Here is a 24,611-nt window from a genome sequence, read left to right as displayed (position 1 = left end):
TTGGCCAAGTCCTCACATACATGCTGAAGGTCCAAACCTTCACCCATCATCCATCACACCTCATTGTTGCATTCCTAAAAGGACACAAATTAATGTGCAAACAACCAATTAAAAATACCCGCAAGTGCACGAATCTAATGAAGTATAGATTATGTAAGTACGGGGTCGATCCCACGAAGAACTTGTCGGTTTCCTATAAGTTCTAATTTGAGTACGTAAAGAACACTAATTTTACACAACACACAAACACAATACAAATTGGAAACTAAAAATGAAGTAAGGAAGATAAAAGAAATGAAACAACACAAGAAAACAAAGAAAAACACAAACAGCACTTTCTATCACCCGTTTATCACCATTTGGACAGATTCGTTTCTCTGTTTTTCAGTTTCGACCTCTGTCCAGTTTTTGACCTATAACTTTCCAACCGTTTATCCAAAATTCACGTTCTTTATACGGTTGGAATCAGAACAGAAAATGCAAGAACACAACGCGGACCAAAAGTCCAAAACAATTACGGAAACAAACAAAATTCAGTGACAAAGACACAAAACGTGTCAAACACGCAACTCACACACACATTGGGGGGGTTTTTTTGATTTGGTTCAAGTGACCTATTTCTATTGCATGAAAGTAAATGGACTTTGAATTTAAATGTGAATGGCAGAGATGAATTATCAAAATGTGAAATTAAAATGTAACAAACACTAGGGTTTCGGAATCCACCCTAAACAATTCTACCCATGTTCATGGATACTCAAGTGATGAACTCTAAATGTATTGATGAAGATGTTCGCAATCAAGACCATGGGTCGTGGCTCAAGACGCATTGATTCTCTCTAATATACGTAAAGTGCATGGTTCGTGCTACAATACTTGTGCCCTCCTCATAACCGAACCTAGGTATGGTTCGTACTTCGATTCGATTGCAAGGAAAACCCATTAAGTTCAAAGAGAATATGAACATCACAAGAACCCTAATAGCATGGTGTTTACATTAGGTATTCAAGAAACCAATTCACATGGATGGTTCTTACTCCATCCATCTATTGCTTAGGAAAACATGAAGATACACATAATCCCAACAACCTCAAGAAGCATGCTTTCAAAGGTAATCAATCAAGGAAAACACACATCAAGGATAGATTAATTTGGTGAATTGGAATTCATCAATTGTTGTCAAGAAACCAATTCACATGATGCTCACTTAAACAAGTTCAATCATTTGTTGCTAATTAGAAATTGTGTTCTTGGTTATCTTACACAACTTCTCAACTTTAGCTACATGCATACAACCTAAGGTGATTAAGCAAAGGAAGCAAACACATATCATAAAATTCAATTAGTGAATGGGGTTCATCAACAACATCTAGAAATTCATACACTCAAGCATCAAAACAATAAGGTAATCATGTTTAGGGCTTCAACCTAAGCCCTAGCTATAGAGTTTAGTTGCTCATATTTATTTCAAATACAAACTCAAAATGAAATTAGAAAGAGTTTACAGATTTTCAGAAAATGATGAAAGCTTCAAGATCATCAATGGTGGAAGTCTTCTTCTCCACTTTTCTTGGCTGCACCTTGGCTTTCTCCAAGCTCTTAGCTCCCCAAAAGCTGCTCTCAAGTTGTGTAGAATGTGGAATAGCCTGATTTCCCACGATCAAAAGGCTCCCAATATCAGATTGCAATTTTGACTTCTCCTCCCTCTCTCCTCCTTTCCAGCTTTTACCTTTTAATATAAAACTACCACCTTTGATAAAGCCTTAGCCCATTGTCCCCTTGCCATGATGGAGCTTTGACTTCACAAAGATGCCAAAAGCTCAGAAAATATCTATTTTACAAATGTAATTCCTTGTTACCAAGAGTTATGGTAACAAGAAGTTAAGATGACACAAGGGAGGTAAAAGCTGGCCAAATCCGGATTTCCAGAACTGTGGTAACATGATGGATTGGTTGGATAGGCAATACTTGTCCAATGGAGCTCAAATTTGGATATGTTGTAGTTAACATCCATTGGAACAAGTCTCATGAAGATCATGACCTCATCCGAGCACCAGAGCATGTTGATCCCAGGGCAAGAAGTTGACCTACGAAAATGAACAAAAACAGAATTTATAACTAATAATGCACTTTTAGCTCATTTTCATCCCAACCAAGGCAAAATCTAAGAAAACACAAAAATGAAGTAAAAAGCTATAAAATGTCAAGAACTAACTCAAAATAGTGGGTGAATAACATGAAAAATCATGTGTAAAAATGAACCGAACACTCATCACTAAGTTGAACTCAATAAAGGCCCAACCATTTTGAGCATCAACAGTTTGGCGCCGTCTGTGGGAATCGACACAAAAGGCTTCTATCGTTCTCGGAAATAAAAGAAAAGAAAGTTGCAAAAGACAAAGAAGAAAAACAAAACGCACTTCCCAAACTTGAATAAAGGGAATGCGACAAACTAAAAAGAAACAAAGCACACTTCCCCAACGGAAATAAAACAAAGACGACAAACTAAAAAGAAATCAAAACACAATGCACCAGAAAACAGGGAGGGAAAGAAAGTAAAGTGAAAGCAGAAATGCTTCCCTGTTTAACTTGACTCATCCGCAAATTGCTCCGGAAATACAAAGTGGTGTCGGCTCCCCTATGAGAATAAGTCTATTTAAACCACTTCTCGGTTGAAAGAAGGAGCATCCTGCATTTCAACCTGCAAACTCAAGAAAAACCATCAAAAAGCCCAGACAGAAAAATCAATGGCATCCCCAGATATGCTTGTTGATGACCTTAACCTTGAGTTGTCGCTTGCACCACCAAATGCCCAGATACGGGCTCCTCCAAACCCTATCTTCCCAAACTCCTCATACCATCATGGCTCGGCCTCAAACTTCTCTGAGGTGGTGCCGCGAAGGGCAGTAATGCCGGAGGGCATGACTGTCAGCAGACTTACAGTTGCAGATCATCTGCATGTGGCGCAGAGGTCTGACCAGATGGCAGTGGACGAGTCCCACAATCTAACCGTGCTCAATGCGGTCTCGGCCACAAATTTGGGCATGCGCCTACTGGCGAGAACACGAGAGTGCGGGGCACTGAGTGAGGAGGTGGCGGCCCTGAAAGCTCTGGTGGCGGACCTGCAGAAGCGGCTCTACAGTGCCAGCCAGCATGTAGAGATGCTGCAAAAGAGGAATGAAGATCATGTAGAGCTGTTGCAGGTTCTACAAGCAAGAACAGACAGAGGCAATTAGCAGAAGCCTCAGGTGGTGCAAAATGCAACAATGAACATGTGATTGAGAAATTTATGTTTTTTTTTTTTTTTTTTTTTTTCTTTTTCAAGTTTGTGTTTGGAATCACATGTATGGAATGAAATAAACATTTGAGCCAAAGTTCAGTGTGTGCAATCATGAAGCAATTTACTTCCCAAACTTAACAACAAAATAGAAACACAAACAAGTAAAGGAAAGTAAAAGTAAGAAAAACAAAGAGAAACAACAAGAAAATCGAAATTACCTTGGTTGGAGATTGAAATCCTAACTCAAAAGGAAAATACATAAATAAAGTAAAATAAAAGTAAGTTTGAGTCTAGAGAAACTCCACTTTGAAGCGATTAGGACGACAACAAACTTCTTCTATTCACCTTGGGTTGCCTCCCAAGAAGCGCTAAGTTTAAAGTCTTTTGCCGGACTTCCAACATACTTGGGTCACTTGGGGGGTTTTGGCTCAATCGCCTCCTTGTGCCGAACATGAAGTTTCTTCAAATCCCTTTGCCATCTAATCAACCCATTTCGTATTCTTTTCTTTTTATGCACATGAGTAGGTTTTAAAAGCAATTTTAAGCGCTCTTCAATACGTGGATTAGATGGAGGAGGCACATATTTAGGGTCGGGTGGCCTTCTCATTTGAGTAGAAGGAGTGACATTGAACATATGATTGGTGCTTGGAACATGGATGTTCAGCTTGTCTTCCTTTAGTACTTCAAAAACAGAATATGGCATTAGATTAATTGAAGCACCGAAATCAATTAAAGGTTCCTCAAACAATTTATCACCAACTATACAAGGAATTGTGAAACTTCCTGGATCTTGCAAATTGGGAGGAAGCTTCCTTTGCAAAACAGCAGAAACCTCTTCCGTTAATGCAACAGTTTCGCATTCCTTGAGCTTGTTTGCATCCAAGGAAGGAATATTGACTTGCACTTGCTTGAAAGTTTCCAATATGTCCTTGGCATGTTGATTTTTCCTAGAACTCATCAACCTGTGAGGAAAAGGAGCATGTAAGATATCTTCATCAGTAGGTTCACGACTTACCTTCTCCTTTCTTGCCCTTCTTGCAAGTTCATGCTTTGGGATCCACTCAGGTGAAGATGCTGCTTGTTTATCTTCCCCCTTGTTGATTTCATCCTTTTCCTTAGGCCCAATCACTTGCTCAACCTGCATTTCATCAACATTGTGAATCAAATTTTTAGAACCATCAATTTCACCAATTACCTTACCAGTTCTCAAGGTAACTGCTTGAACATGCTCACGCCCATTTTGTATCACTGTTTGGCTAGACATTATCCTAGCTTCCCTTTGACTCAAAGATGTGACAATTTGCCCCACTTGATTTTCTAGATTGGCAATGGCCTTAACCATTTTCTGCATGTGGGTATCATTCCTCTGCATATGGGTGTCATTCCTCTGCATGATGAAACTATCTGTGTGTCTAACCATTGAAGCAACAATTTCTTCCAAAGTTGGTCCTTGAGGTGGTTGGTGAGATTGACTAAGTGGTGGTGGATTATAATATTGGGGTTGACCATAAGGTGGACAAGTATTATGTTGGCCTTGATATGGTTGATATGACCCTTGTTGAAAATTTGGATTGTCGGTCCACCAGAAGTTTGAATTATTTCTCCACTCCGAATTGTATGTTTGTCGGAAATATTCATTCATAGGCAATTCATTATGAAATGAGCCAAAAACATTTGCTTCTTCCATCACAAATTTATTGGAGTATTCTTACATAGTAAGTTCCACAATTTCAGTTGCGGCTGCCATTGGAGATGGTGGAGGTGACTCCTCGGATGTTCCTGTAAGAAAAAGAAACAAAAACAAATCAAGATAAAATGAAACAACAATCAATAAACAAAAATAAAACTAAGTACTCTAAACATACTCAAACAAAACAAATAAGCAACCGTGCCAGTTCCCCGGCAACGGCGCCAAAAATTGTTGCATTCCTAAAAGGACACAAATTAATGTGCAAACAACCAATTAAAAATACCCGCAAGTGCACGAATCTAATGAAGTATAGATTATGTAAGTACGGGGTCGATCCCACGAAGAACTTGTCGGTTTCCTATAAGTTCTAATTTGAGTACGTAAAGAACACTAATTTTACACAACACACAAACACAATACAAATTGGAAACTAAAAATGAAGTAAGGAAGATAAAAGAAATGAAACAACACAAGAAAACAAAGAAAAACACAAACAGCACTTTCTATCACCCGTTTATCACCATTTGGACAGATTCGTTTCTCTGTTTTTCAGTTTCGACCTCTGTCCAGTTTTTGACCTATAACTTTCCAACCGTTTATCCAAAATTCACATTCTTTATACGGTTGGAATCAGAACAGAAAATGCAAGAACACAACGCGGACCAAAAGTCCAAAACAATTACGGAAACAAACAAAATTCAGTGACAAAGACACAAAACGTGTCAAACACGCAACTCACACACACATTGGGGGGGTTTTTTTGATTTGGTTCAAGTGACCTATTTCTATTGCATGAAAGTAAATGGACTTTGAATTTAAATGTGAATGGCAGAGATGAATTATCAAAATGTGAAATTAAAATGTAACAAACACTAGGGTTTCGGAATCCACCCTAAACAATTCTACCCATGTTCATGGATACTCAAGTGATGAACTCTAAATGTATTGATGAAGATGTTCGCAATCAAGACCATGGGTCGTGGCTCAAGACGCATTGATTCTCTCTAATATACGTAAAGTGCATGGTTCGTGCTACAATACTTGTGCCCTCCTCATAACCGAACCTAGGTATGGTTCGTACTTCGATTCGATTGCAAGGAAAACCCATTAAGTTCAAAGAGAATATGAACATCACAAGAACCCTAATAGCATGGTGTTTACATTAGGTATTCAAGAAACCAATTCACATGGATGGTTCTTACTCCATCCATCTATTGCTTAGGAAAACATGAAGATACACATAATCCCAACAACCTCAAGAAGCATGCTTTCAAAGGTAATCAATCAAGGAAAACACACATCAAGGATAGATTAATTTGGTGAATTGGAATTCATCAATTGTTGTCAAGAAACCAATTCACATGATGCTCACTTAAACAAGTTCAATCATTTGTTGCTAATTAGAAATTGTGTTCTTGGTTATCTTACACAACTTCTCAACTTTAGCTACATGCATACAACCTAAGGTGATTAAGCAAAGGAAGCAAACACATATCATAAAATTCAATTAGTGAATGGGGTTCATCAACAACATCTAGAAATTCATACACTCAAGCATCAAAACAATAAGGTAATCATGTTTAGGGCTTCAACCTAAGCCCTAGCTATAGAGTTTAGTTGCTCATATTTATTTCAAATACAAACTCAAAATGAAATTAGAAAGAGTTTACAGATTTTCAGAAAATGATGAAAGCTTCAAGATCATCAATGGTGGAAGTCTTCTTCTCCACTTTTCTTGGCTGCACCTTGGCTTTCTCCAAGCTCTTAGCTCCCCAAAAGCTGCTCTCAAGTTGTGTAGAATGTGGAATAGCCTGATTTCCCACGATCAAAAGGCTCCCAATATCAGATTGCAATTTTGACTTCTCCTCCCTCTCTCCTCCTTTCCAGCTTTTACCTTTTAATATAAAACTACCACCTTTGATAAAGCCTTAGCCCATTGTCCCCTTGCCATGATGGAGCTTTGACTTCACAAAGATGCCAAAAGCTCAGAAAATATCTATTTTACAAATGTAATTCCTTGTTACCAAGAGTTATGGTAACAAGAAGTTAAGATGACACAAGGGAGGTAAAAGCTGGCCAAATCCGGATTTCCAGAACTGTGGTAACATGATGGATTGGTTGGATAGGCAATACTTGTCCAATGGAGCTCAAATTTGGATATGTTGTAGTTAACATCCATTGGAACAAGTCTCATGAAGATCATGACCTCATCCGAGCACCAGAGCATGTTGATCCCAGGCCAAGAAGTTGACCTACGAAAATGAACAAAAACAGAATTTATAACTAATAATGCACTTTTAGCTCATTTTCATCCCAACCAAGGCAAAATCTAAGAAAACACAAAAATGAAGTAAAAAGCTATAAAATGTCAAGAACTAACTCAAAATAGTGGGTGAATAACATGAAAAATCATGTGTAAAAATGAACCGAACACTCATCACTAAGTTGAACTCAATAAAGGCCCAACCATTTTGAGCATCAACAGTTTGGCGCCGTCTGTGGGAATCGACACAAAAGGCTTCTATCGTTCTCCCTTCCTTCAGTGCCCTTCGGCACCCCTCCAATCATCATCCTTAACCATTTAGCATTACCTGTGCCGAAGCAGTCAGGAGTCAAACTCAGACATCACATCAACATGTCGAAGTTCCAGGGCCCAGCTCCAGCCTGTTGCCTCTCGAAGCCCAGCTCCACAAACCTAGCGAAGGTCAAGCCAAGACCCACCCAAAAGGCTCATGCCACAAGGCACCACACTTACCTAGCCTAGGCCCAACCTTGGCTCTCCTGTCGAAACTGAGCTAACCTTCGGCACCCCAGTGCTTAAACTCACATTTGGTACCCCACCATACCCTTGCCGAACGACAAGAGCCGTGCAGAAGGAAAAATGGTCACGACACCCTTGCTTGGCTGACCCAGGTTCTTTACAACAGTACAAGAGACCCCAGCCTTGGCTCCGAAGGTCTATCAGTTGGAGCTTGCCGAAAGAACTTGAGTCTTCTCCTCGCAAAAACCCTTGCAGTCATCTATCTATCTTTCAAAAGCTCTTGCCAAAGACACCCCAGCTCTTGCAAAAGCATTTGAAACCTCACGGCACCAATTGAACCCAAGAGAAATCGCGAACGCTTTGAAGGACCAGCTAAAAAACTCTGCCCACACTTCAGAAGGATCGAAAGGCTCCAATCAGTTCCTTGCCGTCAGTCAAGGACCCAGACCCTAGACGGTCCTAGATTGGATGAACCCCCCTCCACGAACAAATGCTGAACGACACCACGGACCCAGCTCCAACTCGATGCGAAAACTAGGCACCTAGACCCACTCCTTGCAGAAGACAGATCAGCCCCTCACCAAAATACCTTCGAATATCTCTTGCCGATCGGCACCTCCTCCGAGCTGAACTACGGACCCAGCTCCGAATATATTTTGGAGCCTAGCTTCCTTGCCGAACGGCAAGGAGCATGCAGAAGGTGAAGGAGTGACTTACCAATTTTTGGCTGACCCAGCCCCTCAAGCTAAAAGGTGACGACATGTCTTAAGCTAATAGGGGACTTGCACCTCCTCTCCCCAAACCCTGGCCCTTATCTCCAATCTTTGGACTCCCTTACCGAAGGTATAAAAACCCTAGCTATAAAAGCACAAGGGCCCAGCTACAAAAAGGCCCCAGCTACGTTTCAAAAACGGAAGGACCCAGCCTCTAAAAATCCGAATCTACCCTCAAAACCCTAGCCACCACCTGGGTCAAGGAGGCTTGCCGAAGCCCAGCTTTGGAACCCGGCCCCAAGGCCATTGCTCAAGCCCAACATCGCATAAAACTCCATTGCTGAAGTTTCAAACACACCTTCGCGCCACCTTGGCCTTTCTACTAAACGAACACTCGGACCCCCATGGACCCAGCTCGTAAAGTGCCCCCCAAGACACCCTTTCCAAATCTGGAAGCCCCCAGCCCCCGCTGAAGCCCAGCTCCACATAGCACAAACCCCAGGCCTTTGCCAAAGCCCAGCTCATGAGGCCCACCTACCAAGAACTTGGAAACTCGCGGGATCAAGCCCCTCATTCTTCCTGCCGAAGGACAAGCCCTTGCCGAAGCTCTGAAGGCCCAGCTCCAAGGACATGCCACAAGCTCAAATATCCACAAGGTACCTAAATTTCTTAAAATAATAATAAAATTTGCACATATGCATTCCTTCTCTTCGGCACCCTCGTGCCCAGGCACATTGCCTTGCCCCATGCAAGCTTTGTGTCACCTTTGGCATCTCATTTGCCTTCGGCACCCCCGTGCCTAGCTTCACCTTCGGCACCCCCGTGCCTAGCTTCACCTTTGGCACCCTAGTGCCTAAGCTCACCTTTGGCACCCCCGTACCTAAGCTCCCCTTCGGCACCCCCGTGCCTAAGCCCACCATTGGCACCCCCGTGCCTAAGCCCACCTTTGGCACCCCCGTGCCTAAGCCCACCTTTGGCACCCCCGTGCCTAAGCTCCCCTTCGGCACCCCGTGCCTAAGCTCACCTCCGGCACCCCGTGCCTAAGCCCACCTTCGGCACCCTAGTGCCCAAGCTCACCTTCGGTACCCCCGTACCTGAGCTCACCTTCGGCGCCCCAGTGCCTAAGCCTACCTTTGGCACCTCCATGCCTTGCGACATGCAAGCTTGGCACCTTCGGCACCCCATGCCCTCTGGCATTATTGCGACATGCAAGTCTTATGCCTTCGGCATCCTCATGCCCAGCCACTTCCTCTTGCGACATGCAAGCTTGGCACCTTCGGCACCCCATGCCCTCTGGCATTATTGCGACATGCAAGTCTCATGCCTTCGGCATCCTCGTGCCTAGCCACTTCCTCTTGCGACATGCAAGCTTGGCACCTTCGGCACCCCATGCCCTCCGGCATTTTATTTTGCGACATGCAAGTCTTGTGCCTTCGGCATCCTCGTGCCTAGCTCTTCCCCTTGCCACATGCAAGCTTGTTTCGCCTTCGGCACCCCCGTGCCTAGGCCCACCTTTGGCACCTCCATGCTTTGCAACATCCAAGCTTTGGCACCCCTTTGCCTAAGCTCACCTTCGGCACCCCTTTGCCTAAGCCCACCTTTGGCACCCCTGTGCCTAAGCTCACCCTCGGCGCCCCCATGCCTAAGCTCACCTTCGGCACCCCTTTGCCTAAGCCCACCTTTGGCACCCCTGTGCCTAAGCTCACCCTCGGCGCCCCCATGCCTAAGCTCACCTTCGGCACCCCCGTGCCTAGGCACATTGCCTTGCCACATGCAAGCTTTGTGTCACCTTTGGCATCTCATTTGCCTTCGGCACCCTCGTGCCTAGCTTCACCTTCGGCACCCCTTTGCCTAAGCCCACCTTTGGCACCCCCGTGCCTAAGCCCACCTTTGGCACCCCCGTGCCTAAGCCCACCTTCGGCGCCCCCATGCCTAAGCTCACCTTCGGCACCCCCGTGCCTAGGCACAATGCCTTGTGACATGCGAGCTTGTGCGTTTGGCAAACCACTCTGCCTTCGGCACCCTTGTGCCTTTAGCATCCCCTTTGCCTTCGGCACCCCCGTGCCTAAACCCATCTCTTGCAACATGCCTTCAGCACCCCCCATGCCTAAGCCCACATTCGGCACCCCGAGCCTAGGAACATTACCTTGCAACATGCAAAGCTTTGTATCGCCTTCGCCATCCCAACTCCAACATTATGTCAGTATCCAAGGGACCTAGCCCCCTTCCGAAGGCTCAGCTCCAAAACAAACTCCTAAGGCCAAGCTGAGTACTTAGGCCTAGCCCTTGCCTAGCCCTATCTTGAGCAAAACAGGCTCAATAAAAGCCATAGATGGCCCTTACTGATCGGCACCTTGGTCCCCCGCCTAGCCCAACACTCAGGCCTAGCCAAATATGCAGCTTAGCTCCTTGCGAAGCCTAGCCTCCTTCCAAATTCCAAAACTCCCAGCCTCTGGACACTCATGCCAGCCCAAACTATAACTAGACTCCTTGCCAACACCATTGCGGCCCAGCCCTTGCTAAATGCCCAGGCTAAACCCACATGACCCGGCTCTTCCTAAAATGCCCGGCTCTCCTGTTGAAACATTAAGAGGCCAGCTCTTGATGTTGGCCCCAATTCCATGCCGAAGCCTCAAAAGCCAAGCCCGCGTGGGACTTTATTTTTCTCTCCACGCTCCCTACCGTTCGGCAAGGAAGCTAAACCCTCAAGCTTTGTTCTCTTACCAAAGCAAATGGCTGACTTAGCCACTAAAAAAAAAAAAAAAAAAAAATTGGCACCTGCCGAACGGTAGGCATTGTGCAGAAGGAATTTGGGAAGTGAAAGTGCCCAATTGGCTAGCTACTTGGCTGACCTAGCCACATAAAAAAAAATAAAAAAAAAAAAAAAAAAAAAAATTTTGCACCTGCCGAACGGTAGGCAACATGCAGAAGGAGTTTGGGAAGTGAGGGAGCACTGGGCTGACCTAGCCACAAAAAAAAAAAAAAAAAAAAAAAAAAAAAAAAAGAAAAGAGAAATTTATTTTATTTTATTTTTTGAGACTTGCAAACCACTTCAGTTTTTGTTGCAACTTCTCTCCCTCCAAAGTCCTTCTTACTCGGGGACTTGGGGGACTGGGGATAGTGCACTATACGACTTGGAAGACAAACTACGGTGTTGCTCGGTCAGTGCACTTAAAATTACAAATCCCCAAGCAAGAAGTACCTTCTTACTCGCGAACTTGGGGGACTACTGTTGACACCATAACTGACCAAGCAACTAGAAGAAACTAGAAGCAAAGCAAAAGGAGTCCCACATCGGAAAACAACAAGAAGTGAAGGCTCCCTCTCACCTATAAAAGCATACCACTCTCCACTTAAGAGGGGATTGGAAACTGAGCTGGGGGCTCCCTCTTCAGGACTCTCCTGTTAGTCCAGCCTTCGGGTCCTGAGCCTCCAGACCCGGGGACTTGACACCTGGGCTCCAGACTCCTAACTTTGTACCTTAGGCCCTAGGCCTTCTTCCAGTTATCTTTGGGTCTAATCCCCTTGTACAAATGTAAACAATATCATAATGAGAACATCTTCTCTGTGGACGTAGCCCATTCATTAAGGGTGAACCACATATATCTTGTCTTTTGTATACTCATAAATTGGCCAAGTCCTCACATACATGCTGAAGGTCCAAACCTTCACCCATCATCCATCACACCTCATCACTAAGTTGAACTCAATAAAGGCCCAACCATTTTGAGCATCAACACCACTCATTATTGTAAATCATTAGCTTGGTACACAAGAGAGTGGAACTAGGTGAGGTGAGGTAAAATTAGATGAAGCAAATTTTTGCCTACTTCTAGGCAGCCTTTACCGCAATGGGGCTCCTTACATAGTGCTTACCATCTGACCATATCAACTTCCCAAACACATAGTTCTTAGCTGCTTTGGCATCTTTAACCTGGAGGACTAGTTTAAAGCTCTTCTCTTCGCCAATTTTCTTGAACTCCAACTTGTTTGGCTCAACAGAAACCGATACGCCATCTGGGTTCTGGATACGAGCCTTGTAAGTTCCTGGAGTGCCAACATTTTTCACTGTTCTAGTCACCACAAGGGATTCATTGAGTTTAGGGACAGTGACTGAGGGATAGTTGAGATTAGTGAGACTAATAGCAGGTTTTGGGCACTTATATGTCTCCTCTGAGAACATTTCGATTTGTGTTTCCTTGTATCCATTTGAACATAGAAAGTTCAAGTAATCATTAAGGGACAAGTCATAAACCAAGCCAGGATCCATGGCACAGTTAGGATTAACGTGCCCTGCACCATAACTAAATGGTGTTGCCCTATAGAAAGAAGCATTGAGCACTGGTTCCCTGCTATTATCTTGTGTTGTAGCTGTAAAATACGAGAATAAGAAGAAAACATCAGAAAGAAGGATAATGCGTTTTACCAGACTATAAGAAAACTTGGTCTATGTTCCTTTCCGAGGAAGATGAGATGAATGGATTAGGGTGTTCTTACCTGTGGTCATGATTGCAGATTTAATAGCTGCAGGGCTCCAGTGAGGATAGAGGGTTTTAAGAAGGCCACAAATGCCGGAAATATGAGGGCACGACATTGATGTGCCTGACACTGAGTTGAACAGAACTCGCCGTTGGTCAAACATTTGATTTGTTGGCCCTTGTGCTTCAGTGTAGGCTGCTATGATACTCACTCCTGGCGCAGTGATATCAGGCTGAATATTCAAAACAAAGGAGCAAAGTATTAAGAGAGTCCAATTCCCTCTGATGAATAGATTTGTGAGATGCTAAAAAAAAACCTTAAGGATGTCTGGTGTGATGGTGTTGGGTCCCTTTGATGAAAATGCTGCCATGAAGGGAGCTGGCTTCGTTCCCAGTTGCGTTGTTGGACGCTTTATTTTAGCCCTGGGAGACCTGTCAAAATAAGTAAACTTCTCAATTAATTCACTGTACCAGTCATAAGGAAGTTAGTTTATATGAATTATTGCAGTTAGGCTGCCAGTTTTTAGTCTGGAAAAGGCAATTTTAGAGGTACTTCATCCTTTGATGAAGATGAATTCTTTAGATTTTAAGGCAGGTTCTGTGCTTAGGCATGGTTTTGGTGAAATATAATGATTGCTGGTGGCCTGTCATCTTACTTAGTTGAATTGATGTAAGCAAAGACAAGGGCACCGTCGGTGAAATTGATATGTGAAGCAGGGAGGACATGTGGATCAGAAATAATTTCGTTCCCATTAAGCTCATTGTTAGCAAGAATCATTCCCACGGCGCCAGCCATTAAGGCTTGCTCACCCTTGTCCACTCTTGCATTGTCTCCTCGAAGGCAGGCCAAGATCTTTCCCTTCACCTTTTTGGGATCAAGTGTGCCAGCCTTGCATAACAGACTGCAGCATCATATAATAAGCAGATTGCTGAGAGCTTGAATATGGTAGTAGTAAAATGAAAATTAAAAGAACTTGATGTTGTTATTATCCTTACGCTTCTTGAACTGATGCGTTAGCTGCTTTAGCAGCTGCAGCACTAATCAGCCGGTAGAACCTTTTCCCCGGCAAGGCCACAGCCGATAAGCTCTGTCCCTGCAGAACAAAGTAGATACAAATTACAATGGATTTGTGTAGTTTTTCAGGATATGTGATTGAAGTTCCTTTCCAACACCTATAAAAGTGTATGGCATGTCTTATTATTCTGAGCTTCTTGCAACCGTTTGATGAAAATTAGACAGCAAACATTAAGTAACCTTCATCTACTATGCTTAGGATAAAAAGGGACTATATAACCCACCCTGAAGTGCTTCCAGTTTCCAAGGGTGACATAACTGGGGAACTCCCTGTCTATGGTACTGGCACCAACAGTGATCTGCCATGGCGCTATATTGGAGACGGTACCTTCAGCTGGACCAGAATTCCCAGCTGAGCAAACCACCACAATTCCATGCTTAACAGCATGAAAAGCACCTATTGCAACACTGTCATTGAAGAATGCAGTGGGATCTCCACCCAGTGACACAGACAATACATCAACACCATCATGGATGGCAATATCAAATGCAGCCAATATATCTGCTTCAAAGCATTCACTTCCATTCACTGGAGGCCAACACACTTTATAAGCTGCAACTCTGGCTTTTGGTGATCCACCCTTTGCTGTTCCATTACCAAACCCAAACACACTTGCCCCAGTTACAAAATTGCCCGCAGCTGTTGACAGGGTGTGAGAGCCATGGCCTTCATTGTCTCTTGGTGAGTCAAAGGAGGAGTTTAGGGGGCCAGCAACTGCAGCAAAGCCCTTGTTGTAGTATCTTGCTCCAATTAGCTTCCTTTCATGCAAAATTTTGTCACCAAATGAGTTACAAGATTCTCTCTATGGGTAAATAATTAAATGATGGAATTAATCCAACACAAAGTTCAGAGGGAAAGGTTGCTAAAACAAGTCAAAAGATGCCCTTATTTTACACAAAAACATGTTCTGAACCTGTCTTCTCTCTCATTATTATAATAATTTGTTTGCTTACTCTACAGAAATGCATCTTGAAAATGAGATCAGATACCATGAGGACCATAAGCAATTGAACCAAAAGAGAACACGTTTGCAGTTTTACTATATATATTTTCATCTAATTGATGATAAAGGCAGATTTATCTCATCCAGTTTTATGCTGTTCTAGGTTTCTAAAACAAGTTTGACTCAGCTTTATGAGAAAGCTGCAAATGGATCCTGCTTTATAGATACCATTTCACCCCACTTAAGATGATCATCTTTGTTGGACCATGAATTTGGATATAAAAAAAATGGGCGTGACTACAAAGAACAAAAAAGAGGTTCTCTTTCTTGCTTCAATTTTAAGTTTTAACACATTTCAGCAATGAGTTGAGTGTTGTAGAAAAAGCAAACAGAAAGTAAATCAATCTTCCACAGAAAGTAGGTATAAAATAATGAATACCTGTTGCAGTAAAATTCAGAATCTGTCTCATTTTGGCAGATTCCTTTCCACTTGGATGGAATTGGTCCATACCCTTCATCACTAAAGCTCTTGGACTCTGGCCATGCGCCTACAATCCCATTCAACCACAGTGAGGCTAAAAAGAATGCTCAACAGCAAAGCAATGCGCATTCTTTTTAGAATTACAATTATTTCATATTTTCATCAGTTGGCCAAGCCACCACACATAATTGCACCTTATGTTTTTTTGAGTACAAAAGTCTAAATTAGAGGGGAGAGGGACTTCTCACACACAGACACACAACTATGATGCTGTGGGAATTCGAATATGAGATCTCTGATCTATAAGTCAATGTCATTTTACACTGCGTTGGCTCCTTATGTTAATCATAAAAGAAAGTAATAAAAAAAAAAAGACAAGAATCTTTACTAGTTGCAACTTGCAACAGACGTAATTTTTTTTTCTTTTAATGGTGGCCCAGAACTACAAAAATAGCTTCAATGAGAGTTAAGTCCTTGATGGAAGCCTTAAAATACAACCTGGCCTAATTAATTATTAGTATATTACTATTAATTAATCCTCTAGAAGGAAGAGCTCTCAATGTTCATGCATTTTTGTTGTATACAAGGACGTGTATTTAGTGAGCACCATAGGAATTGGTCAAAATATCAGCAGCACCAAACTAATGGTTACAGAAATGAAAATCAATTTTATAAACATTATTTTGTTGAAAGTTACTGTTGTTGAAATGAGTGATGATAAGTCAACGATCCAGATCAAAATTGTCAGGCACACGGCATTGAGCTGATTGATGCATTCTAAACTTATTTTAGTCCATGAACATGACTTGAAAGTGAAGCAAAATTTTATTAAAATTGACAAATTTACTAAAATAAATAAATAAAATAAGAAGAAGAAGAAAAACTGACCAGTGTCAAGGTTTCCTATGATTGTATCTTCACCATATCTTGCCTGCTTCCAGATTGAGTTGGGGGGAGTAACACCATCATGCTCAAGTCCCAAGAAATCCCATGATCTAGTTGTGTGTAATTTTCTTCCCTGGTTCAAGAAAATGGAGACTACCTTTGGATGCTCTGCAGTGTTTCAATGGAAATCATGAGAAGAACAAGTATACAAAACAGAGGAGAAAGAAGAAGAAGAAAAAAAAAAGAAAAAAGATTTTCACTCACTGGCTATCTGAGCTGCCTCTTCTTCTTCTAATGTGGCAGCAAAGCCATTGATGTGCCTTGTGTATGAGTAAAAGATGGATTCTTTTGCAACTTCATGGCTGCATTTTGCAGACAAATTCAAACATATGATCTCAGAAAGATGGTGTTTATGTATTTTAGTTGTTGGTGCTAAAATGTGTTTAAGTACCTGCCCAAGAAGGACCCAAGAAACTCGTAGTGATTCTCTGTCACTTGGTTCAGTTCAAGTTCTGATAAGTTTGGGGGATGTGAATGTGATCCCAAGTACACCACATATGGCTACAGCAATACAACAGTAGAAGCAGGCAAGCAAGTAAGTACATAATGAAAAAAAAAAGAAAAAAAAAAAGAAAAATCATGATAGTAGGCATAGCAATGGGAGCTACTTCTTTTTTTCTTGATTTTTTTAATGGAAGAAAATAAGATTGAATGCACACCTTTTTTATGGCAAAGGTGGGTCTGTGAAGTACAAGGGAGGAGAGAAGGAAGGACAGGAGGTAAAGAGCTATGGTTGGTCTTGGTGGCCTCATTGCTTGGTTTGGTTGGTTGATTGACCCTTGTGGAAGGCAGATTTTGGGTTTTTATGGTTTTTTATATATATAAAAACCTCCGAAAGATGTGGCAGAAAGAACCCTGCTTCCAAAGGACAATGCTTGACTCCTGATACATCAGGAGCCATTCCTCCTCCGTAGCTGACGTGGCTCCCTTAAAAATACAACACGTGTTTCTTCTTCTTCTTTTGTTTTTTTTTACTGTTTTTCTTTCAACTCCATTAAATCGAGCCTTCATCCAGAGAAAAAAAATAAGGATCTAGAAACCAGCTATACACTCCACCACCAAAACCTATGTGGCCAAGCCACACCCAGCCACACCGTCGTCACCCCAAGCCACCCCTAGCCAAACCCAACCCCATTGCTGTCACCTCTCTCTCTCTTCTCTATATCAATTCCCATCGCCTCTCTCTCTCTGCTATGTATCAATTCCTAAATCATAATCCCATCTCTTCTCTCTCTGCTATGTATCAATTCCTAAATCCTAATCACATCTCCTCTCTCTGCTATGTATCGATTCCGGCCCAATCCGACGGAATTAATAGATTTAGCCCCCTTTTGAACAATAAAATGCAAACAGACAATTGATAGCCCCTCTTCCAATTGGGAAGCCATCTGTTTCAATAAATGCTTTTGAGTTTTAAGCTTTGGCTGTGGTGGTTATGGAGGTTGTAATGAGGAGGGTGGTGATGACAGTGATCGAAGTCACACCCTAAAATCGGTCAAGCTCATGTCTTTTGTTGTGATGTGAGAAATGCTCAGAAAATCAGCTTCCCAAAACCCTTCGATTGGCTATGGATTTTAAAGAGTGTAAAATTTCCTAAATCAGCTGTCCTTTCCAAGGTTAAAATGTCAACGAAGAAGCTTTCCTTTCCTAAAATTTCCTAATGGTTTTATATTTGTAGATGTTGGTTATGATGAAACTCATAACTTGTTTATCTGGAACCCATCAACCAGATTCGTCCGCAAATTGCCTAATCCAGATTTTGTGGTTGTGGCAGAAACAGATTTTGTGCTTGAGTTAATGGAGTTGAAAGAAAAACAATATTAAAAAAAAAACAAAAAACAAAAGAAGAAGAAGAAACACGTGTTGTTTTTTAAGGAAGCCACGTCAGCTATGGAGGAGGAGTGGCTCCTGATATATCAGGAGCCAAGCATTGTCCGCTTCGAAATTGCAATGCCCAATGTGGTACAGGTATTATTAGCTTAACTGCATAATGTTATTATTTATTGAAGAATAAATAAAATAAAACAAAATAAAATAAAATAAATTAATGTGACCTTGTGGACCCTGTTATGATAATAATTTGATTGAATATTTGAAGGTGCTAGAGTGCACCTAGAAAATAAACAAGGGGTTGGTGGACTGGGATAAAACAGTGAAATTGGCAAATGGGATATTGCCATGTATAGAAAAGGTTGGATATGCTCTTCCATTAGCCAGTCCAATGCAGGCTGATGAAAATGCTATGTACTTAAAATGGAGGGGACCTTATTTGGGCAAATTAGCATCTTTTTGGGTGAATTGAGGAAGGAATAAAGTTCCTTAACCAATCCTGGCTTTCCTGGGTTGGTTGGGTTGGGATTTTATGGATGAGCATACAATTGAATATTTGAATTTAGGAGGAAAAAGACAAATTGAAAGCCAGACAAACAAGTGGGGCCATGATTCACTTTCTAGCCCATGGTTAGAATGGGTTGGGCTTGTCTAAAATTCAACCTAGACTATATGTAGGTCTGGCTTTTTCTGGGCTAACCCAATTCTATCCAACTTCTAACCAATCACCCTTTGTTTATCACTAAACATGAACCCAATACACCCATTTGTGCCACATAAATACCAAATACCTCCACATTCCCCAGTTAATTTAGCCATTCAGATTGCCAAAAGGGTAATGAAGTTTTACTAAAAGGCTTCAAATTAGTGTGTGTGTGTTTATTCTATTAATCAATTTATGACTCCTTCGGTCATCTCCATTGCAATACCCAAATTCTCATATTTGGGTCCAAGTGCGGTTGGTTTTTTTGCTCACATGACTAAAAAGTTACATTCAAACTAATATATATAAGTTTTAAGTTACATAACACGTGAAGTGATATTTCATTTAAAAACACCTAACTTATGTTTTGACTTAAATTTCATTTAGGTCTTACTTTTATCAAACTAATGCGATGGTTTAACATGACTCGAATCTAAACCACTTTTTTTGAGCATAATCAATAAAATATGATACATGTAGCATTATATATATATATATTTTGTATAGTTATACATCATTATATGTGCTATAAAGTTGTCACATATATTTGCTCAAGTCACATCACTCATGAGAGAGGGGATGTGTTTTGACATATATCTCATGCTAGAAGTATAAGGACTTCCATTTTTATGTAATAATGCATTAAGCCTTTCCACAATCATTCCCAATTTGGTATTTAATGTTTTGGGATTAAATACACTAACACATAATAAGCAGGAATTGGAATCAATCCAATACCCATTCCTAATAAGTAAACATGCCATAAAATCAGGAATGAGATCGACTAAGAGAGTAGTTTATTCGATTCCAATTTCTTGATCTAAGTTCTCCAATTCATGTTTTCTCCTATTCAAATTTAGAGAGTAAAAAAAAAAAGGATGAAATGTGTAATTATGATAATATTTTATTATTTAAAACTTGATTATTCAAATAGTATCCGGATCCCTTAATTTATCGCTTTATTTTCCGAAAAGGTTAAAAAGGTTTCTTTAGACATAACATGGATAAGACACACGGGGAATGCCAAAAGCAAAAACTTTATGTTATTCAACAGGCGATGCAAATGGTGGTGAGGTAATATGTCTCATCGTCTCCCAAAGAAAGATGAAGCGACAAGCAAACTAATGTAATGCAACAAAGGGCACCTTCTACAGTGCACCAGGTGCACCCATGCACCATTTGTCCTTTATGATGCTTCCAGATTTTAAAAAAAATTGGTTACCGGTTATACAAGTTATCAAGTTTCCACTTTTTGAAAATGCAATTGCATAAGGGTCATGCAATTATGCCCTTCCTGTTTGGCAATTGGCATATGATTGGATAGTGATTTACAATAGTTTGGATATGAGAGTACCATAACATTGTAAGAGGATCCTAAAACTTATAAGTTACAAGATTTGGGTAGCTGTTTACAAGTTTTTGAACTATGATTACAACATTAGGGTTCACCTAATCCATAGTATTGTAAACATCCGAGTTTACAAGTATAAGGACCCAATTTACCATCTGAATGTTCCCATTTACCCTAATATTGTACTACATGTCTTTATCTTTATAAATTACGATATTACAAGATAATGATGCATTTTACAATCAAATGGAACATAACTGTCCAAAATTGAGTAAAATAAGACCTTAATATAGTAAAAGTTTGTGTTTACACGTATAATGACTCACTTTACTTTCCTAATGTCCCTAGTTACCTTAATATTGTATTAAACGTCATTCTCTTTGTAAATTACGATATTACAAGATTAAGGATAGGTTTTACAATGTTCTGGAACATAACTATCCATAAAAGAGTAATACAAGACCTTAGTATTGTAAACATCCGAGTTTACAAGTATAAGGACCCAATTTACCATCCGAATGTTCCCATTTACCCTAATATTGTACTACATGTCTTTATCTTTGTAAATTTCGATATTACAAGATTAAGGATGCATTTTACAATCACATGGAACATAACTGTCCAAAACCGAGTAAAACAAGACCTTAATATAGTAAACGTTTGTGTTTACATGTATAAGGACTCAATTTACTTTCCTAATGTCCCTAGTTACCTTAATATTGTACTAGACGTCATTCTCTTTGTAAATTACGAAATTACCATAATAAGGATGTGTTTTACAATCTCCTGGAACATAACTATCCTAAATAGAGTAATACGAGACCTTAATATTGTAAACATTCATGTTTACAATACTAAGGACCCAATTTACCTTCCGAATGTTCCCCTTGACCCTAATGTTGTACTACATGTCTTTATATTTGTAAAGTACGATATTACAAGATTAATGATGCATTTTACAATCATATGGAACATACCTGTCCAAAACGGAGTAAAACAAGACCTTAATATAGTAAACGTTTGTGTTTACACGTATAAGAACCCAATTTACTTTCTCAATGTCCCTAGTTACCTTCATATTGTAATACATGTCCTTCTCTTTGTAAATTACGAAATTACCATAATAAGGATGTGTTTTACAATCTCCTGGAACATAACTATCCTAAATAGAGTAATACGAGACCTTAATATTATAAACATTCATGTTTACAATACTAAGGACCCAATTTACCTTCCGAATGTTCCCCTTGACCCTAATGTTGTACTACATGTCTTTATATTTGTAAAGTACGATATTACAAGATTAATGATGCATTTTACAATCATATGGAACATACTTGTCCAAAACGGAGTAAAACAAGACCTTAATATAGTAAACGTTTGTGTTTACACGTATAAGGACCCAATTTACTTTCTCAATGTCCCTAGTTACCTTCATATTGTAATACATGTCCTTCTCTTTGTAAATTACGAAATTACCATAATAAGGATGAGTTTTACAATCTCCTGGAACATAACTATCCTAAATAGAGTAATACGAGACCTTAATATTGTAAACATTCATGTTTACGATACTAAGGACCCAATTTACCTTCCGAATGTTCCCCTTTACCTTAATATTGTACTACATGTTCTTTTTTTGAAAAAAGGAATGCATGCACGTTTGCACTTTGAAACTTACGGTTTGTCAATTGCATTCATTTGTTTTCAATTTTCAACTCACTGTTTGGCTATTGTATTATTCTTGGTCAGTTTCTAATTTACCGTTTGTCAATTGCATTATGCTCTGTCAATGTCTTAGTGACTGTTTGTCAATTAAATTATTTCCTTTTCCTCCTGGGCGAGCCAATCTATCAGTGGCCTGTCCATCTTATGGTAACTTCCTTTCAAATTAACTCATTCATTCGATTCACATACAACAATAGACGATCATATTTGACATCATTATTGTTTGTACCAAAAATTAAATTTTTGCCTAAAATGGAAGATAATTTGCCATGAACATCAAAATGGCCAAAATATGGCTAGAATCAATTTCCAGCGCTCAAATCAATTTTCGTTCTTCATGAGAGTTGTTCATCTCTATGTCTACTGCACCATATCCAAATTTCGGTATATTTGGACAAATTTGGAATCCTAAGAGCTGAAAACACCAGAAGCATACCAACAACAGCGAAAGCTGAAAACAGTGCAATTCTGGCCTAATTATGGCCCAATTCTGGCCAGCTTCCAGTCCTCAAATGAACCTTCGTCCTTCATGAAAGTTGTTCAGTTAGATGTCTACTATGACATATCCGAATTTGGCGTCATTCGGATAAATGTGGGATCCTCGCGACATCAAACATCAGAAGCATACCAGCAACAGCGATGCACGAAAACAGTGGCAATTCTGGCCTAATTCTGGCCCAATTCTGGCCAGGTTCCAGTCATCAAATGAACATTCGTCCTTTATGAAAGTTGTTCAGTTGGATGTCTACTACGACATATCCGAATTTGGCATCATTCGGATAAATGTGGGATCCTCGCGACATCAAACATCAGAAGCATACCAGCAACAGCAAAAGCTGAAAACAGTGGCAATTCTGGCCTAATTATGGTCCAATTCTGGCCAGCTTCCAGTCCTCAAATGAACCTTCACCCTTCATGAAAGTTGTTCAGTTGGATGTCTACTACGACATATCCGAATTTGGCGTCATTTACACAATTATTGAATCTTCACAGCATTAATCATGATTTGTGTTCGTGACAGCAGTCTGTGACGACCAGTCAGTTGCTAAATCAGATTTTCTACTGCTCAACTAGAATTAAGTTCTTCATGAATGTTGTTCCTACTTACGTAGAGATCAAAATATCCTACATTTGCAGCATTGGATCAATCTAGCATCCCCAGTTTATTATGCATCAAGGCATGTTCAGAGAAGAAACTCAGTGGCTGCAAATAACGGGTGAAACAATTATATACTACGTTTATAGCATCAAACAAGTTACATAAGCTTTGGGGTTAGAAAACTATGTCGAACGGGAATTGAAATCCTATGGAAAACCAAGCCAAAAGGGATGAAAAAAGGCATGGATGCACGTTTGCAATTTCAAACTTACGGATTGTCAATTGGAGTATTCTTGTTCAATTTTCTGCTCACTGTTTGTCTATTGCATTATTCTTTTTCAATTGCCCACTGACTGTTTGTCGATTGCATTATTTCCTTTTACTCTTAGGTGAGCCAATCTATCAATCCCCTTTCCATCTTATGGTAACTTCCTTTCAAATTAACTCATTCAATCCATTCACAGAGACCAATGGACGATCATATTTGACATCGTTATATAATTAATTTATAGCATCAAACAAGTTACATAAGTTCACATCTACCACAAAATATATAATCTCACTTATGAACGTATACCACAAAGACAAAATACTCATAATACAATTTATGTTTTCTTCCTTAGCCTTAGCCGCTTACTAATAGGGCGTGGTTCTGGTTTCGGCAAAGTTGTCTTGTATTTTTGTGGTGATGCTTTGCCTTTCCCTTTAATTGCAGCTGCTTTTTCTTTGGAATGCACCGCCCCTCCTTTACATTTTGTTTTCACCACAACTCCTTTTCCTTTTGTGTTAGGGGGTGGTAACTTGGTTGTGGTCTCCTCCACCACATTTTGATATGCTACAAATATCATGTCATTTGCATTACAATTAATAAATTCTATCTAGTGTTTTTCGAATGAGTCACAAACTTTTCAACATCAACAATATGCCCAACATACCAAAACACAGAGAGAGAGAGAGTGAGAGAGAGAGAAATGCAACCAGATTATCATAAATTTATATATTGCAGACCCGAAAAAGGGCCACACCATAGAAAACCAATCATCTCAAAAGAAAGTAATTGTAATGAATGTATTGCCTATTTCATTACAAAAATGCAAGGCAACAAATATAATGTCGCATAATCTAATTGCAATAACAGATTAGTCAGTTGGTAATTGCATTATGAAAATGCTAAAATGTAAATGTATGAATTAAAGAGTGAATTAATGCACATGGAACTAAGACTAAGCAGAATTCAGATAATAGATGATGCCTTAAATAATCTATAATGTTTAATAACATATATAATGATGAAAATTTAAAACTCACATACATGAAGGGTAGACAATCCTAGGATAGTAAGCATGAGAGAGGAGGTAATAAGCAGGGCTTCCTATGTATATGTACACATGATGAATGAAAATCAAGCAATTCATAGAAAATTACAGCACTCTTTCTGAAATACAACACCAAGTGAACATCCAATTGTCAGTTAGTAAGAGAAGGCACAAGGTCAGCAAAAAATTAGAGAGACTAAAAGGAAACTAAAGAAAC

At 40.2% G+C, this 24,611-nt stretch overlaps 1 protein-coding gene across 1 annotated transcript; it reads right to left on the bottom strand.

The window, feature by feature from the left end:
• Positions 1–11,551: 11,551 nt before the first annotated feature.
• Positions 11,552–17,384, bottom strand: LOC110755666 (subtilisin-like protease SBT5.3). Its single transcript, XM_021956903.2, has 11 exons — positions 17,027–17,384; positions 16,759–16,868; positions 16,572–16,669; positions 16,311–16,475; positions 15,381–15,489; positions 14,222–14,756; positions 13,919–14,016; positions 13,579–13,824; positions 13,240–13,354; positions 12,942–13,155; positions 11,552–12,815 (listed from the first exon to the last, which is right to left on the bottom strand). The coding sequence occupies exons 1-11, from the start codon at positions 17,117–17,119 to the stop codon at positions 12,277–12,279; spliced, it is 2,322 nt and encodes a 773-aa protein (XP_021812595.2). The 5' UTR covers positions 17,120–17,384; the 3' UTR covers positions 11,552–12,276.
• Between the last annotated feature and the right edge of the window lie 7,227 nt (positions 17,385–24,611).

The sequence above is a fragment of the Prunus avium genome, chromosome 3 (genome assembly GCF_965620075.1).
Source record: "Prunus avium chromosome 3, drPruAviu1.hap1.1, whole genome shotgun sequence".
NCBI classification, from domain to species: Eukaryota; Viridiplantae; Streptophyta; class Magnoliopsida; order Rosales; family Rosaceae; genus Prunus; species Prunus avium.
The sequence above is the reverse complement of the archived record's forward strand: the minus strand, read 5'-3'. Positions and strand labels throughout refer to the sequence as shown.